General features: G+C 42.4%; 1 protein-coding gene across 8 annotated transcripts in view; it reads right to left on the bottom strand.

Annotated features, from left to right (window-relative positions):
• The window catches only part of ZC3H18 (zinc finger CCCH-type containing 18), a 50,442-nt gene extending 33,489 nt beyond the window's left edge, over window positions 1-16,953 (bottom strand). For 6 of the 8 annotated variants that reach the window (XM_026092021.1, XM_026092025.1, XM_026092028.1 and 3 more), the window contains exons 1-6: window positions 16,848-16,953; window positions 8,357-8,955; window positions 4,577-4,661; window positions 1,515-1,663; window positions 1,103-1,195; window positions 339-496 (exon numbers count right to left, since the gene is read on the bottom strand). In XM_026092021.1, the coding sequence (XP_025947806.1) occupies window positions 339-496; window positions 1,103-1,195; window positions 1,515-1,663; window positions 4,577-4,661; window positions 8,357-8,941 (1,070 nt within the window). In that variant the 5' untranslated portion in view covers window positions 8,942-8,955; window positions 16,848-16,953. Of the gene's footprint in view, window positions 1-338; window positions 497-1,102; window positions 1,196-1,514; window positions 1,664-4,576; window positions 4,662-8,356; window positions 8,956-14,538; window positions 14,627-16,411; window positions 16,433-16,847 lie in introns of those variants that run through there. The other 2 variants (XM_026092023.1, XM_026092022.1) reach the window with 2 other exon arrangements.
• Between the last annotated feature and the right edge of the window lie 154 nt (window positions 16,954-17,107).

Raw genomic sequence — 17,107 nt, 5'->3', positions numbered from 1 at the left:
GGGTAAATAAGAAAAACAAGAGGAAAAAAATAGGAGAAGAACGAGCTGATATGAGGAAGGGAACATACAACTAGATAGTGTCCTTGAGAGACCCGTATGCCAAGGACATTGASGGTGGTAAGGTATAAAGACAACTGTAAAGGAAGATAGTGTTAAACTGGAGCGAGTGGAGGCAGCTCAAGTTTTTATCAGTGTATAGACTATTGTAACAGAAGTTGTTGCCATATTCTGAGATGGTTGTTCCTCAGATTTGGAGGAGTGTGTTAACTGAAGACTGCCATGCTGCATTTATTTCCCACCCATCTATTCCACATAGCAAGAACAAAGTTGCATCTTACGCTGGATCTCTGACATCTCTGGTGATGCGGTAATTCCAGTCGCGGAAAAACTCATTTTCTTTGTCAAATTCACGCTCATCTTCTCCAATAGTCACAGTGAACCTCTTCTCCTCAAAGTCAGGCTCTTGTTCTTTTCTCATAGTTGCCTTTTTTAATACCTGCCACAACATGAAATAAAAACATTGTAAAGAGGGAACATTTCTGAGATGCAGAGAAAAAATACTAGAATATTAAAAACCCTTCATTTGGGAGAAACCAGCTCTTCAACTAAAGTATCCTTCTCTGCAGGACGCTGGAATTTTCTTGACATAGAAAGCATAATTCACTTGTCCATCGGCTCAGAAGAACAGCAGACAGGTAAAAAAACCTTCAGACACGCAAACCCTGTTTTCTGAACTGATCAAAGACATGGATCCTACAGGTCCTAGAGAAAGTGGCACTGAAGTGAGGGAAACTGCAACAGCTTAAACACAGTTTTCCTTTACTGAGGGCTAGAMTTCAACATCCCTGAACGGCTCAGGGCCACAGAGTCTCTCTAGATCATATTGATAAGAAACCCACTCCCCCCTCACTGGGGGTCAGCTCCTCTTCACTGTAGAATAGCTGTGATATACAACAAGCAGCAGTTAATAGGTTAAAAGGCAAAAAAAAAAAAAAGCTCCTTAAAAAGAGCAAGACATTACATGCTCCAAAATAAACTCTGCTAGCATTTGGCCACCAATGAAACAGGTCAGTGGATTTTGGAGAAAAGTCAGCATATTTACCTCTTTAGCATGTCGGAGACCTCTCTCCCAGGCACTTTCTGTTGGAGGGTCTGGAGGGGGTGGAGGTAAGATTTCATCAACTACTGGCCCTCCCTGTTAGGAGGGTAAGAAAAGGAAAAAGACAGACACTTGACTTTAGTTCTTAAGTAGCAAACACGTACTTTGTAAACCAGTTACTCTGGAGTACCTCCAGATACCTTAGGGAAGTAGCAATAGGATATAAGCTGAGGGACATGTGGAAAATTATTCCCTTCTACCAGCAACTTCAAAGAGACCTTTTAAAAAATTATATCTCCAACAGATGTACTGAATCTTGCTAAGATCCTGGCTGAAAYAAAACATTCCCTTCTGCTAGGGCAGGAGACAAAAGCTATGTCCAGAAGCCATAAATTCACCCAAAACATGTCCGTACCCAAGGGTTGGCTGGCATCAGTGGATGAGGGCCAATAGGAGGTGCRCCGTTTGGGGAGAAGGGCTCAGGCTTGGAGATCAAAGAGTAGTTTCCTTTGTCATTCACGCCAGGGTGAATAAATCGACAGTTCATTCCCCAAGTACAGTGACCTGTGGAAAAACACAGTTCCATTAGATCACCATATGCCTGAACACTACAGCAAGAGTTTGTTCAACCCCACAACCATCTAAAACCAGTCAAGAAATAATGCTGTTTTCTGACACCCAAACTTTCTTCTCTCCAACTTTGTCCAGAATTACTTATTTCCATATACATGGAAAGACACTTGCCACCTCCCACCTTCCCGGACAAGACAAATTCAATAGATCCAGTCACAGACGAACGAATATATGAGAATTTTAATATTGTCGGGAGAAGGGAGGAATGGATGCATACACACCATGAAGTGAMTGCAGTAATAAGACTTGAGGAACTCATTGGCTTATTAATGACAAATGCTTCAAGTTAGGAGCTTTATCTTTTATAGAAAGGAATAAATATAACCTGACAGCAAAGAAAGAATCACAGCACATTCAAAATACAGAGCTCCATGCTGAGGCAGGAAATACATCAACGCTTTTCTCTTCAGTTGACTTTGTGTACTTGCCAGCATAAAGCAGGAAAGGAGACATTRCTACGGAGGGCCAGGGACAGAAGTCTGAAGCTGCTCAGTTGATTAGCTCAAGTTATCACTCCTGAAGAGGTGGGAACACTCAGAGGTCTGTAACAGGGTACAAAGCTAGCTCCCAACTTGAATTAAAACTTGTCCCAACTTGCCTTAAAACAAAACCCACTTTTTCTTCTGGCAATTCACTCAACATTAGGGGACACATGTGCAGGTTTCCCGGCAGGTATCTGCACGGCAAAGTCATTGCTAATTCTGTGCTAGCTCTGGCATTAACACATTGACTTTAGGGGCAGTTTAGGGGCAATGGAGCAGTTAACATTGCTGTTACCCAAGGAGGAAGCCCCGGAAGGGCAACTTGTCAAAAATTTACACTGCACCTGGGCAAAGAGAAGCACTCAGTCTCCAGAAATGCTCCTCAACAGTCCCAGGTTAACCTTAAGCTGGTATTCTCAATCTGAGGTAATACAAGGTACTTTTGTACTGTCAAATATAACGAGAGCAGGCAAATCCCTTTACAGAGCCTCTCAATGACTGACACATCCTTTCTCAATGACTAGCTGAACACTTGCCAGAAGAGATCTGAAAGCGGAGCACAGACACCTACGCAAACACTTACTATCCTTATTGAAGTGTCAGGGAGAATGATTACCCTGACAAGTAAGAGGCCCTGGTACATATGCCAAGGTATTTCACTGGAAGGCTTCACGAACTAGTCATTCATGAAGCTGGACAGATGCAACAACGACACGCTCCTCAGACAGWGCAGGGACTAAAATCTGAGCATCTTCAAGGTCCCACACGAGCAGTGTCTAAGCTCCTTGATGTCAGTAAAGCCTTTAAGGGGCAAGCAAGAGTCGGTGTCAACGTTACCTGAATAACACAAAACTCAAAGAGAAACAACTATGGAAGGAGAGCCTTCAGCTTGAACTTCGACTCAGGCAAATATTTCCTTGCAGCATGGAGGTGTAAGTCATGCTAAGAATTAAGGAACAAAGAACTCTGCCTGCAGATGCACTTCCCTGTTCCATCACCACTACACCAAACTCATGTCTCAGCACAGGCAGAAAATTTGATACCGGAAGACATTCAGGAAGCCAGGTAAGCTATGTTTGACAGTCATGTCTCTGGAAACCCCCTAACCAGTTCCCTACCTTGCATATGCCACTGACACAAGGAATAAGAGACTCCACCCTGTTCTCCACCCTTCTTTTAAATTCAGATGTTAATAAACTGTTTCAAGGGTGATTGTAAATAAAACACAGTAAGCAAGCAAACTTTAAGTAAAGTGAAGCTGAAGAAAGAGGAACAGAGCTATAGTCAGCTTAAATAGGAAAARCTTTTTATAAAACCTACTCTTCAGATTAAAAAAAAAGCTAGTTATTCTAAGAYAGCTGTAAGTACAGTTGCAGAAACTTTGGAGAATGTCTCATGAGGAGGAATTAGCAAAAAAATTAAGAAATACAAGTGGTTAAAAATTTTAAGTCTTAGGTCTCACTTGCAGTAAGAACTGTTTTCTGATTTCCTGCTCCCCATTTCTTCTATTCGAGACTGAAAACACCAACCCTATTCCAAAAAGGGAGTATCTGATACATTACGGAGCAATCTTTCAGCTTGAAGAAAATGTTTCTCTTTAAATGGAGGAATTTTTTTCCAGCTGACCATTTCCTCTGTCCAGTGGAAGAACTGGCCACCACCACTCCTCACCCTGTCAGGCCCAATGGCACCAAACGTCGTGCTGCGGCTTCTGGATTGCTCATGCAAACAGCCTGCATTTGAGTTGCCAACACCTGACACCGCTATGCAGCCAAAGCATCTGTTCAACAGATGCATTTTAAAGCAGGTCTGTGGGGGCTGCAGCAGCTCAGGAGGAGTCAGCATGATGTCACACTAATATTTCTTATAGGAAAACAGTATTTCTAGCCTCATTTTCAATTTAAAAAATCAGCTAATGTCTTTTAACACTTGTTTGGGGAAGTAAGCTGAGTATGGGATTGCAAGCATCAATCACGCTTTGGCAAGGCATGAACTTGATAAGAAATGATGAGTATTTGCCATTTTTGTTTTCTGCAGGATAACACTTGAGAACCTCTTCAAGCAACATTTGATTGTTAAATCAGCCCAAGCAGTTTTATTCCATGATGTTTCAAAAAACACCATCAAGTTGTCCTTTATTTCTTTCTACTGGGATCAGCATACTTAAGACAAAGCAATTTTATCAAAATTTGAATATCAACTCTATGTAAATTCAGCATCTGGCCACCAAGGAACAGGAAGGTGATACTGAGGATGCCTGGAGCAAAGTTTATCACAYAGACAGCAGCTTAACAGGTGCACARCTGAACAAGAAAATTTACAGCATATTTGGTGTGCTCCCACCATTACAGCATGTCATTACCTTTCATAAAGAACCGGCAGGTGGGACGTGGCCTCACTTTTCTATCRCTGGGATCTTTAACTTCTCCTTCTTCTAAGTCATCATCCTGGAACAGACAGAGAAGCTGACATTTCAAGTGGTGCATTTTTTTGCAGCAACTTGACATTTCACAATATGGTCAAATATCAGTCACTGAAAACACACCCTGGAGCAAAACACAAGAGAAATGARATATAAAGCTGTGATAAACACCCCAGAGCATCTTTGCAACACACAGCTACAAACAAGAAAGAACATCAGTTTCAGTGTTTCAAAGATGACTGCAAAACCTCTGAGGCATTATGGACATCTTGGAGCCACAATATAGGCCACAGTTTCAAGTTGCATCATTTTACCCAATGTAAGTTTAAATTCAACAGTGCAGTGAATTAAGATTTTACCATACCTCAGCTGAACAATGCTGGACGTGTGCTTTTAGCCCACAGCAAGTGCGAGGCAATTAGAAGTACCTTCATGCTCTTTCGAGGCAAATGAGCTAAATTGCATTACCYTTCCTTCCCGCAGGCTAAAAGCACGCACACTGATAGCGACTGTGGCTCAGCTGACACAGGGTAATTTCACCATGCATCAGGGCCTCTGAACTGGGACTGCCCCCAGCTCAGCACTCATACCATACCAGTGTAGCTCAAGCCAGTTCCTTCTGTTAGCTGATTTAAAATACGCAGCAGTATTCCAGTGTACAGGTATTTAACACAATGACCCAATACAAACAACATGCGCCTGTACATTAAATTCTGAAGGACAATTTCTACTACAATAACTAACTATAAAATGCTTCCCCAAGGCATTAAGTGACAATCTCACACCAAGCTTTTCAGGAAGAAAGTCACATGTATTCTTCCAGTCCTCTGGAGCAACAATTTGACACCTTCCTTTTTATTCCTTAGCTCCACATATGAGATAAGAATTYGTTCTAGCAAAACCCTACATTATCATTAAGTGCCATACAACMCAGCATCCACAGAAAGAAATTCTGGAAGATGGAGGTTGCTTCAAAGATTAAGAACCACAGGAGATGAACACCAAATTACATTTATGAAACCATCTACAGAAGAAAGTAACTGAACCTTTAAGGTACTGGCCTTTGCTTTTGTTCTTGAGGAAAAACCTTTCACTRGCTTCATTAGGCCCTATCTGAAAAGTCAAAAGGAATTAAAAAGGGGTGATGATGCAGAAGGGAAAGGCATACATGAACGGAGAGTTGTCAGAGGTATCTGACACTTACACTCTCAGGGAAATCGGTTATTTTTCCTAAAACACACCCTAGCTTTCCCTTGGTCTGTCTCCATTTCACCACCACAGAAGTTCAAACATTTTCAGCATATGAAACACATCTGAATAGAGAGCATCTGGTGAAGGCCTTCCCTTTGCACAGCAATCATAACATCCCTGTGGCAATGACAGCAGTTGTCTACATGGAAAAAATTAAGAAAGTTTTATGCACTTTGATCAATTTAGCAGCTGGAAATGAGGAAAAAACACCACTTGGCTCTAGATAAACAAAGGAGCTAGAGACATGGGTTAACAACCTCTTCTACTACATTCCTTTGAGGGCAATACAAGCAGGGCTCTCCTGAACAAGAACTCATTTTAAAGACTACACATATATTCAAATTAAGTTTTGTACTAATATTCYCCCCCCTCCCAATAAAGACAGAAGTCTGAAAGCAGAATAAAATGCAGAGAATTAACAGTTTCCCTAAAAGCTGGGTCTGGCATTCAACGAAATGTGAATGGTATARCCAGCTCAACTCAGCTTCTTTCAAAAGAACTGTGTGAAGTCTTTGCAAATGTTGTACTTGAACAAAAGGGAAAGTATTTATTTCTGTGAGGTCTCCTTGGAATCAGGCAGCTGGGAACCCTGTTATGAGTTAATGTATGAAAATCAAAGTACAGATTCATCTCGTGCTTTGTGAGGAGAGCGCTCCTAAGAATGCCTTAGACTCTAAAGGAAAGCATTCATATTTTAATCAAGAAGTAGGCATAGAGTCAGAACTCCTGAAAGTTTTTTCTTTTTCTTTTAACTGCCTGGAATCTCCTACAACCTACAGAAATTCCTTCTTCTAACCGAATCAGAAATACACAAAACATTTCAAAGATACATAGTGTTTGACCAGATCGCCTGCCAGAATGGGCTTGAAGAAGAAAAATTACTTTACCTTTTTTAAATGGCAGAACTTGTCTAAGCACCATTAGATGTTAAAAAAAAACATCAAACCACCGCTTCTTCATTTCTTTGTCAGAGAATAGTTGATTAGGGAGCAAATGGTTCTGTTCTGGCCTTAGTGTAACCAAGAAACCTAACATCTATATGTATGCTGGAAGAGGCCACTCTTCAAATCAATAAAAAGGCAGGAGGGCCTCTCCAGCAAGGCCCCTGCAAGCTGGATGCCACATCACCCCTCAAGCTTTCTGAACACGAGGCCAGCTGCAGGGACAGGTTAGCTGGACAGCAATGTGCTAGCTCTCTTCCAAGCCAACTCTGGATCATGGGGACTCTACTCACTGCTACTGAAACAAGCCCATCTGCCAGACAGCCTACACGAAAGGAGATGCAATAATTTTTGCCTGGGCTCAAATGCAGATTGAAATAGGCCACTATTCTACAGTATCTTAACCCTCCATYCCTTGGCTGAGAAATGCTACCAGTGATCCTATCCACAACCCATTACTTCCTCTCACGCTCATCAGGACGTGCTCACAATACTGCCCCAGCCTAGTCTAGTTCTGCAGGAGCATTTTTGGCATGGACAGCAAGGAGCAGAGCCAGCCAGGTGGTCTGGGTTATCTCACAGAAAGTGAGGAACCCTAACAACCAGCGACTTTTTAGTAGTGCTTTGTAGTCCTGCTATTCAGATTTAAGTATGGTCTCAAGCAAGTGAGGAACCTACAGGAGGGATTCCACTCTACTGCTAAAGTCACTTTGTCTTGTTCCCTTCTGCTTGTAAGAGGGAACTAAWACTAAGCTATATTAAGTACAACTGCTGTACTGCAGTGCTTCTTACCTGAAGACATACAGGGATAAATAAGTGCCATTTGCCCTAATCACTACTGCAATTAGAATCAAGTTTTGTTTTTTCTAAATACCTACATTTGTTCTAAACCTTGGAAGAGCAGCTACTGGGACTGCACATCACTGAACAGGTTACCCAGACCACGAGCAGGGTCTGGCTGGTTACGCGCTTTACAGACTACCTAGCGCAATCTGTTCCTCTTCCATGCTTCCAGGTGCTGCTAGAGCAGCACAAACAATTTAGGCTCATGGGTTTCCCCTCATACTCTTGACACCTCAAATATGGTAGCCACTCTGCAGTACCAGCCTCCCAAGCTAAACTGAAAAGAGACTTTACGAATGCCTAGTCCATGGCTAAGTAATTTGCTGTCAGCATCACCCAAAAGTCCTTTGAGACCCAAGGCAGAAGAGTTGCTTTAAAGAACCAGAGCCCTTTTATACTTGGTGGGAACAAAGTTTACTCGTGACTGTTCTGACAACATTTGGTACAGAAAGTTTTTCTATACTATATGGCAACAGATACCTTAACCACTAAATTTGGTACATAATATGGTCTTACCTCCAAAAAAGTGCCTTATCTACACAGTGGGGACACAGCTAACAGATATTCATGTTAGAGAAGAAAAAAGGCATGGCAGTCTAAGAGCCAAATAGTTCTGAAACATACTGACAGGACAGAAGATCTCTCCCTGTAGAACTCTGCCCACCTTGGGTGACRTCCTACTTACATCAATTTCACCATCATCAATTTCTCCATCGTCTTCTTCTTTCTTCTTCTCCTTGAGGGGATCCTGGCCATCCTTCTCGTCATCACTTTTACTGCTAGATTTTTTCTCATCTTCATGGGCATCTTCTCCTTTCTCCTCTTCCTCATCATCCTCACCTCCAGCCTTCTCAGCATCCTCCTCTGCAGCAGCAGCACTAGGCTCCTCAGGAACTTCCTCATCATAGTCCAACTCATGCTCATCTAGTTCCCGAGTGACAGAGGACGCTTCATCACCAAGGTCATTTGTCCGGTCTTCCTCCTCTCCTTTGTGAGGTGGAGGGCTCTTCAGCTCCCCACTCTGCTCATTGTTGTCAGAGTCCTGAGACTTGGTTTCGCTTAAGCGGTCCTCTTCATCTGAGTGGTTCTCCTCTTCACCCTGACTCAGTCCCCTGGCTGCATCCTCTTCCTCCTCTTCCAAAACACTGCCTTGCCCGCCTCCATCAAGGTCCCGATCCGAACCACTCTCCTTCAGGATTTCATCATCGGAAAGCTGCTGGTCCTCATCAGGAGAGCAGGGGTTTCGCTCAGGGCTGTCGGAAACATCCATCAGTACCCAATAGTCTGCAGGGGGTGAAAAACAACAATTGTTACAGGGAACAAGCTGGGAAATTAAGAAAGGCTCACTTCATTTGTTACAGAATCTGTACGCTTGCATTTTATCTCTGAAAGAAGAAAAAGTTGCCTGAACTCATGAACATGGTTTATCATATCATCTTCAAGAAGAAAATACAGAAAATAGAGCTTAAACTTCTTAAAGAATTTATTCCAATATTATGCCAGGATAGAAGTGTGCTACCCTTCATATACAAAGATACAAAATATCCTTCACATAAAAAATACAAAAAAAATTCATACATCTAATTATTTTATGCCAGAGAAGAAAAAAAAGATTTATAGCAGGGCTGTCTGACCCAAGAAAGTGGTAGAGATATGTCTCTTGATAGTACGATTACTGGTTCACATCGAGACAAAGGCTGCTGGTAATTAAAAATGCTTGCCCTTTGGCTGTGGTCTATTGCTGTACCATGTCCTTAGCCCTACAACAAGACGCTATTGCAACTCCTTCCTTACTCCCCTCAGCAGTAACCAGGAGCATTTGGCTGCCTCAGAAGAGCCCGAGGCTGTGAATGGTGCTCAGGCAGGTCTTCCAGCACGGAGGCAGCTAACACAGAGAGCAGAAAAGCACATACTGTAGTTCTCTGTATTGCACCAATGGAACAGCTAAACAGAGGCATCAGCTTCTCTCAAGATGGCACCTTTCCAAAGGACTAAATTCACCATTGGAATATATATATGCCTCCTCCTCACAAAAAAAAGGGTTTTTAACAGTAACAAGCCCAGGCAGGCATCAGCTAGAGGTGTAAAGCTAAAGAGAAGACCAACCCAAGGCTTAAAGAAGAGTATTTAAGGCTAAAGAAAAGCCATGGGATTACAAATCAAGAGGATTTCTTCATCTGAAGATGTATCACGTTGTACTTCAGCCACTCCTAGTTACAGTCTCCCCACAAGCTCATTCACTACTGGTGCAACAAAAACATTGCATAAATTGCCAGATTTTCACCCCCTATTTTTAAGGCCTTTGAAGAAGAAATACTACAAGACATTGACAGCTTCTTTAAACATATTCAGGAGTCTTTTGTGAAATAAAAGTTATTACCACTAGCCAGCTCTGCACTATTTAAGCCTTTCCTGACCAAACCCCCTCACTCTTCTCTGCTAAGCTCCTTTGACTAGTTCTACATAAAAAAGGTTGCCATTTACCATAAAAATAGCAATAACAAACAGACAGAAGGCGCACTAAGTCACAGCATTCAAACAGATTGCCATGCAATGTAAATACTACCAAAGCAAATCCAAGTCTTCTCAGAATTTGAAACCCGAAATATTTTGGTAATTACAGAATTAGGGATCTCAGCACTGAAATATGATAGGAGGACAAGTACAGGGAACATGCAACACATCTTCTATGTTAAGAGCACACAACCGGATATCAGGAAGGCATTACAACTTTATTATCCATGCTACTCATCTGTTGAATAAACCTTCCAGGACTGGGACTGTTGTATTTATGTCTTGTACTTTGCCAGATGTACTGTCATCACTGAGATGACATCTCTTGCCTTCACCATAGCAAAAGCATTATTAGTTAGTATTTGTAGCAGACTCTAAGATGAAAGTCACTAAAGGAAATGCTGCTCGTTATACTACAGACAGTTTGCAGAAAAGATTTCTCAAAAAAGAAAACAAAAAACATTCCCAGAAGCAGTGCAAGTATATATAAATATTGGTACCCAACAATTCTGCTCTGCTTCAAAACACTGCACAAATATTAGCTAATTAGTAAGTGTCTAAACATGTCAGAGAGCCCTCAGGATTAGAAGGGCCACATTTTGAGCTTCCTGCTGGCTACTTTTTCTTAGCACATTTAAACAAGTTGGCTCTGCAACCAGAGCTGTGAATATTGCTGAGAAGTTAAAAGTCAAATAAAAAGACTGCAATTGCCTCTTGGTGATAGCAGCTCTGGGCAGTTAAACAGGTTGTAATCTGAAACAAATTGTATTCTTATAAAGCACATAAAAGTTGATGTTGAGTCCAGAAATGCCTGCACAAATTGTTACTGACTGTAAGAGCAATTTTATGACAGCAATTTTAATTGTCTAAGTGCCTGAGAAGTTGCACTTTGAGTGCACGTACAACAACTTAGCATATTAGATCTGAAAGGTCAGCCTTAAGAGGTCAGTAGAAATATAAAAGCTGTCAAGTACAGATGTGTTCAGGAAATTTGTTTTCCGATTTCTCACCAATAAGCAGCAACAAAGCAAAAGCTTTTAAGCAAACTAGATCCCTTTCTGCATCTGACAGAATGCCCTTGAAAGGGATGGGGGAAAACGAATATGAATGCATTTTCATCACCAGTTAAGTTGATAAGCATAAAACATTCACCTCCATTGGCAGCTATTAAAGCTATTATAAAAATCCAGCTYGTCGGTCAGTTATAATAATTTCCTATTAATTTCTATCAGCACAAACGATGAGAAACGGTGCTTACTTCCCTGGATTCAGAAGTAACAGCAAAAGCTTGCCTTTGGCAAAGGGTCCTAGATCCTCCTCTGGTGCCTCTGTCTCTGCAGTCCCTAAAGCAACGCACAGAAGGCGCTTATGCTACAGCTTCCTACACTGCACGATCTCAGTGAGGAACCACAGTTCAGCCAGTCTCCAAAGCCAGGGCTCCAAGTTCACTAGTATGCAAGAAAACCTTCTCCAGGACCAAAGAACCGGAATTTTGTTTCAATCTTCACATTTGCGATAGCATGAAATTGCCCCAAAGCAGGCACACCACATGCAAAAGTAAAATTAGAAGCAGGAAAAAAAAAAAGGAAATGAAAATTAAGAGAAAACTATCAAACTAATCACGTAACAGGAGTAGATACAGTTTCTGCTTCATGATGACAAGATACTGCTCTAGCAGCGATCCAAAGTTTTGAGCAGGCTCTCATTAATTCACTATCACAGCAACTCCTCCTGTAATGGGTGAGATAAAGATGGTAACATGTCCTCCAACCACTCCTTAGTTCTGTGCAGCCCCCATGTAGGCTAGGAGCCCATAGGGAAGCGAGTGAAGAAGCTCTAACACCACAGCGACAAGCTTACATCCAACAGTAACATCGCAGAAGCATGATCAGAGATGGGAGAATGTCTTGTCACTGACCTAATCGGTATTACTTGTAGTTACTCATTTATGAAAAAAAGAAATAACYACATTTTCTGAAAGCCAAGAGTAACATACTAAGAACTTTACAAAATGCCAGACTACTTGCTATAGTCATGAGAGCTTCCTTGAGAGCTCCGGTGGATTTTGTTCTTTCCAAGGCAGCCAGTTTAGCTTCAATTTTTAAGTATAACACCCAAGCTCTGTCTCAAAACCATCTGCAAAACACCACTGATCCCCTATCTCCGGAATCCCACAAGGCTTTTTGCTTTCCACCCTCCTTTACATACAGTCACACATACAGACAAATACTAGAAGAAGCTAAGGAAAAAGACTACATGTAAGTATTTTAAATTGAGTAATACTGAGTTAAGTAATAGAGCAGAAATCTGCAGGTTTCATCCCTCAGCATAAAAGCCCAGTGCAAGTTTGGAATTTCTGTGCTATAAAGCCAAGCCAATTTCTGACTAATTTGTTTTCAAAACCAGTTATAAAAACAAAAATAACTACTGATTTACAAATAAGAGTATTTGACTTGCCACTTAGAATGATGGGGCAGTTAACCAGTTATATAATRATAATTCTCACTAGCAGTGCTTTCTCTTCAAAAGTATCTTAAAAATTAYAGGTAGTTCAAGCAAAATCAACTTTGATTGAAGTTGTTTGACTCCCATTATTACAAAACTCACTTCAAATATTCAAAATGCATCAAATTTTAATTTTTCATGTGTCTGAAACAGACTAGTTTACAGTAGGTCACTAAAGCATTTCAGATGAGGTTTACAAAACACTCACTTTGCCAGGCCAAACAAGTTGCTACAGCCTTTTCATTGAGAGGCTTTGGAGCAAATATATTAGTGGGGTTTGCTTTCAGCTAATATTGTTTCTCTGTCTCTAAAAGCACTTGGGCACATCTCGTCAAGTTGAAAGCCCCTTAAAAGCAGTTCATGTGTTCTCAGTAGAGAATCGAGGATTTGGCAGCTAAACTTCCCAGCCATTCCATATGCAGTAAGCACATGCCATCCTCTCGGATCCCAAGTGAACCAGGCTGCACTTGCTGCCCCCACAGATATCACGCAGGTTGAGCAGGACTTTCCCTTCAGTTGCTCCTTCTGCCCCTACTCRGTCCCTGCTGGCTTGCGATGTCCCTGCCAGTGCTGTGATCTAGCAGTATTAGACAGCCCAGCATAAATAAAAGAATACAGTCAGGCAAAGTGAAGAAAACCCCAAAGCAAAAGGCCCTGAACTTTTAAACTTGTTTTTCAGTAGTARGACCTTTGTATCATGCTCAGCAACCTAAGCAGAACCCCACTGCAACTGGCTACAGCCAAGAACACCCAGCAGTTTTTGCAAACCTAAATTTGGCCCTCTCTTCACTGCGTATCCAGAAAGGACGGAAAGGGACATGCCTACCATCACCTAGGAGCAGAATGAAAAAGGCAGGTACAGCCTAGCATCCTAGGGGACATTCAGCTGCCATGGTCTGCAGCTTTCTTGGTCACAAAACAGCCTTTTCTTTTGGCAGTCCCTTGTCTCATTCCTTACACACACACAAATTTTTGGAAAAGAGGCACATGTCCAGCAAACAGCACCCTCACTCAGTACACAGCCCTGATTATCTCCAAGGCAGGCCCACTTCCACACACACCGTCAGGGCCTGTGGAAAAGAGAGGCTTTTAGTTACAAAACAAATATGCAACAGGAGGCAGTACTGAAGTTTCACAGGCCACCTTAGTTCTGGCATTTTTTAAATTAAAGAATGAAACATTAACTAACCCTTAAATTTGCCAGTGTTTCATGGGTCGTATATGGTGGACAAAAAATGATCCTTCTAAACTAGCAGTTCACATGGCTGTTTTCACTTGCAAGAAATCGGATGCAACAAAAAAGGGGGCCTTGTCTCTCTCTGTTTCCACATAAGTGTCATAATACTACTGAAGACATTTAAAATTACACAGATTTCCCCCATCTGCACCTTACAGGCAGGTAAAAGGGTGCTGTATGTTGACAAGATCTTAGAAGAATTTAAGTTCATCAGCTTCAGCCACATTATAACATGCTTTTTCCAAAGTTTAACAATATTCAAGACTTCTTTTAACTTAAAATATAGTATTAAGCCCAAGAAGCCTTGCCACAAAACTAAGTGCAGTAAGAAAAAAACCCCTTTGCTAGGTAAGCTGCTTTTTAAAATTCGTCTCAAATGTTGCTAGGTAATCCAAGGATACATTTTAAATAGTATTTCTAACCTTACACTTTTGATAGGTGATTTGCCCAAGGCAAGAGGTGGACAAGTCAGAGTGCTGGAATTCTTAGCTTCAGGTCTATTTTCAAGATCAAGCCCCACTTCTACTCTCTGTCAAATTAACAGTGTCAAAGGAGATAGCAGTGGAAGGAAGAAGCACCAATTAAGTTTTAGCCTGTGATCATGCACRTACCTCATATGCTGCTCTAACTCAGCGCGGTGTTTCACTGACTTGCATTCTGGATCTGTGGCTCTTGACAGTGCCTATTACTGGCAGGATGCTCAAGTTCTGTTTCCTATTCCTCTGTGCTGTGCTGTTTTCATTTAGAACGCACTAAAAGTTTAAACAGTGTCTTTAATTAAGCCAACAAAGTTAAGCTTTGTCTACATCTAATTGACTCGCCGCTGAACAGAGGCTTCCTGCTTGGCAGCAGATTAACTGGAACTACTACTGAAAAGACCAGCTTGCTGCCATTGAACCTCAAGAAGGTGGCTTACTCTAACCTATCATACCATCTACAGAATAAAGCTGTCTGTTAAGACAGGATTTGAAATACACAGCCACCAAGTAAAAGTAATCTTGGCAAGCATTATTTCCATTCACTAAATTCCTCCCTCCAAGGTTAAGCCTCTACAGTGCCGAAAAAAAGCTTTTTCCAAACAAAGGATGCACCTTGGATGTAGCAGCGTGCAAACCAATGTCTTGGACAACTCCAGCACCTCCGACAGCAGGAAAGCACCAAGTACTCTACAGAAAGCTGGAGCTTGACAGAGGTGTCGGCTTCAACCTTGAAATCCTACAAATTGCCAGTCAGATGGCAAGAACAAAGTCCATAGCCAAGTGCCATACCCCCCCCAGAGCAGACAGCTCAGAGCTCCACAGGGGGTTGCAGGACAGACACCTTGAGACAGATGCCAGGAAAGAAGCAAGGAAACAGCAGCACCTTTCAAAGCTGCTGGCAAGACAGAAAGGAGGCCTCTCTGTTTCAGGCAGAGGTCTTTGGGGTAGTAGAAAGTATTTTTCCTCCTTTCTAGTAGCCAAACACGGTTTGACGCAAGATCAAAACATTTGCAATTAATGAGATGCATAAAGGCATCTCATTGCCATTCATGAGATGCATAAAGGTTTATGCGGAAGAGAAATAAGTTCTAGAGCATGGTCTAAGTCAAGCCACAAGGACGGGTGAAGAATGATGAGTGGGTTTGAGGAGAAAGAACAGGAAATAGGGCTGACAGGACAGGTTAAAAAAGAAACACARCACAAAAATATTTGTGGGACAGAGAAATGGAAAGCAGAAGCAAACCAGGAATGAATGGAGGGGATCACAATGGGAAAAATACAGAAGAGCAGCAACAACAGGAAGAGAAGGAAATAAAATGCACCATGACCTAGGAAAGGAGCATCATGTAAAACCAAAAGGAGGTGTAGAACAAAAGCAGAGGACCCAGTTCTTTGTTCTGAATGAAACTAGGATTGTTAACAGGGTTAATTAAAATAAAATACATACCTATCTGCCATCCTTAGAGAAGCACTGACTTTAAAGATGTATAGCAAACTTCAATTAGCAGCTGTCAGGAAAGCTTTTGATGCAGAAAACTAAGCTGCCTTTCAGTACTAATTCAAGAGAACTACTTGGTGACAGCCATTTTCAGCAAGTTTGTTTACTTATTTATTTTTAAAGAAGAGCTTACAGAGCTCTGATCCAGAATATTAACACCGCACTAGTGCTGTTCACCACTTTGTGTCAGGAAGACTTTAAGACTGAAATCCAAACAGAAATGCAGCTGTAAAAGGCTGAAGTTTGTTTTCATAGTGTAATGGATTTTCCTGTTACTAGGACATGCATCATTCTTCCTGCAGCTCTACACTGATGAACGTTAATTTTGAATTACTGGAGCCTCAGTCCCACGACAAAAAATAAGTACAATTGTTACTGTATTTTGTAGGATTCATAAATAATCACACTTGGGAGTCTAACTCCACTCAGAACATTGGATGAGATAGCTTGCAAAGAGTTGACTTGATTAGGAAAAGACCTTGACCTCTTTACTTAATCTCGACAAACCTTAAGAAGATCAGGAGAAAGAATTCACACCTCGCAGATGCTGCTCTTGCTATGGCCAAAACAGCACTGTTAACGGTTGTGTCAGAAAAGCTGAATTACCGACGGCAGTAAGAGGAAAAATTGGTAGCATGTATCCCAAGAGGACAGCTCTGCAGAAGAGGGAGTGCTGTGGAAGACTCAAAGAATTTAAACCACCTGCAGCAGCTACATTTTGTAACACTTGCACTCTGAGCAGAGCTCTGAGCAGAGCGAGCCTTACGGCTGCGCTTTCGCTGCACAGGCGAGCCCAGCTGGCACCAGGCGGGTGCACAGCGCACAGACCATCCTGCCGCCCTGAGGACCGGGCACCTGCACGTGCGGCAGGTGCCACCGCAGCGCCCCAGCCCTTCTCCACCCCCTTGCCCCCMGTTCCCCCCCCCCCCGGGGCCTCCCTTACCTCACAGGGCCTCCTGCCAGGCTGAGGTCCTGCTGCTGCGGCCCCGGGACAAGGCTCCTGGAGCTCTCCCTGTTCCCACCTGCCTGGGGAGGGAGACGGTCAGCGCTCCCTGTACCCCTGGCAGCCAGGCTGCCCCCCTCACTACCTTCCTGAGGCCAAGCTGCCCCCCTCCCCCAGCTGAGACTGCCCCTTTCCCTAAAACCCACCCAAAACAGAGGCCGCCCCCCCCCACGCTAGGGTTGCACCCCCTCAACACCCCC

Source organism: Apteryx rowi, unplaced genomic scaffold (assembly GCF_003343035.1).
Source record: "Apteryx rowi isolate R43461 unplaced genomic scaffold, aptRow1 scaffold_94, whole genome shotgun sequence".
Lineage (NCBI taxonomy): Eukaryota > Metazoa > Chordata > Aves > Apterygiformes > Apterygidae > Apteryx > Apteryx rowi.
Note: the sequence above shows the minus strand (reverse complement) of the source record. Positions and strands in the feature narration are given on the sequence as shown.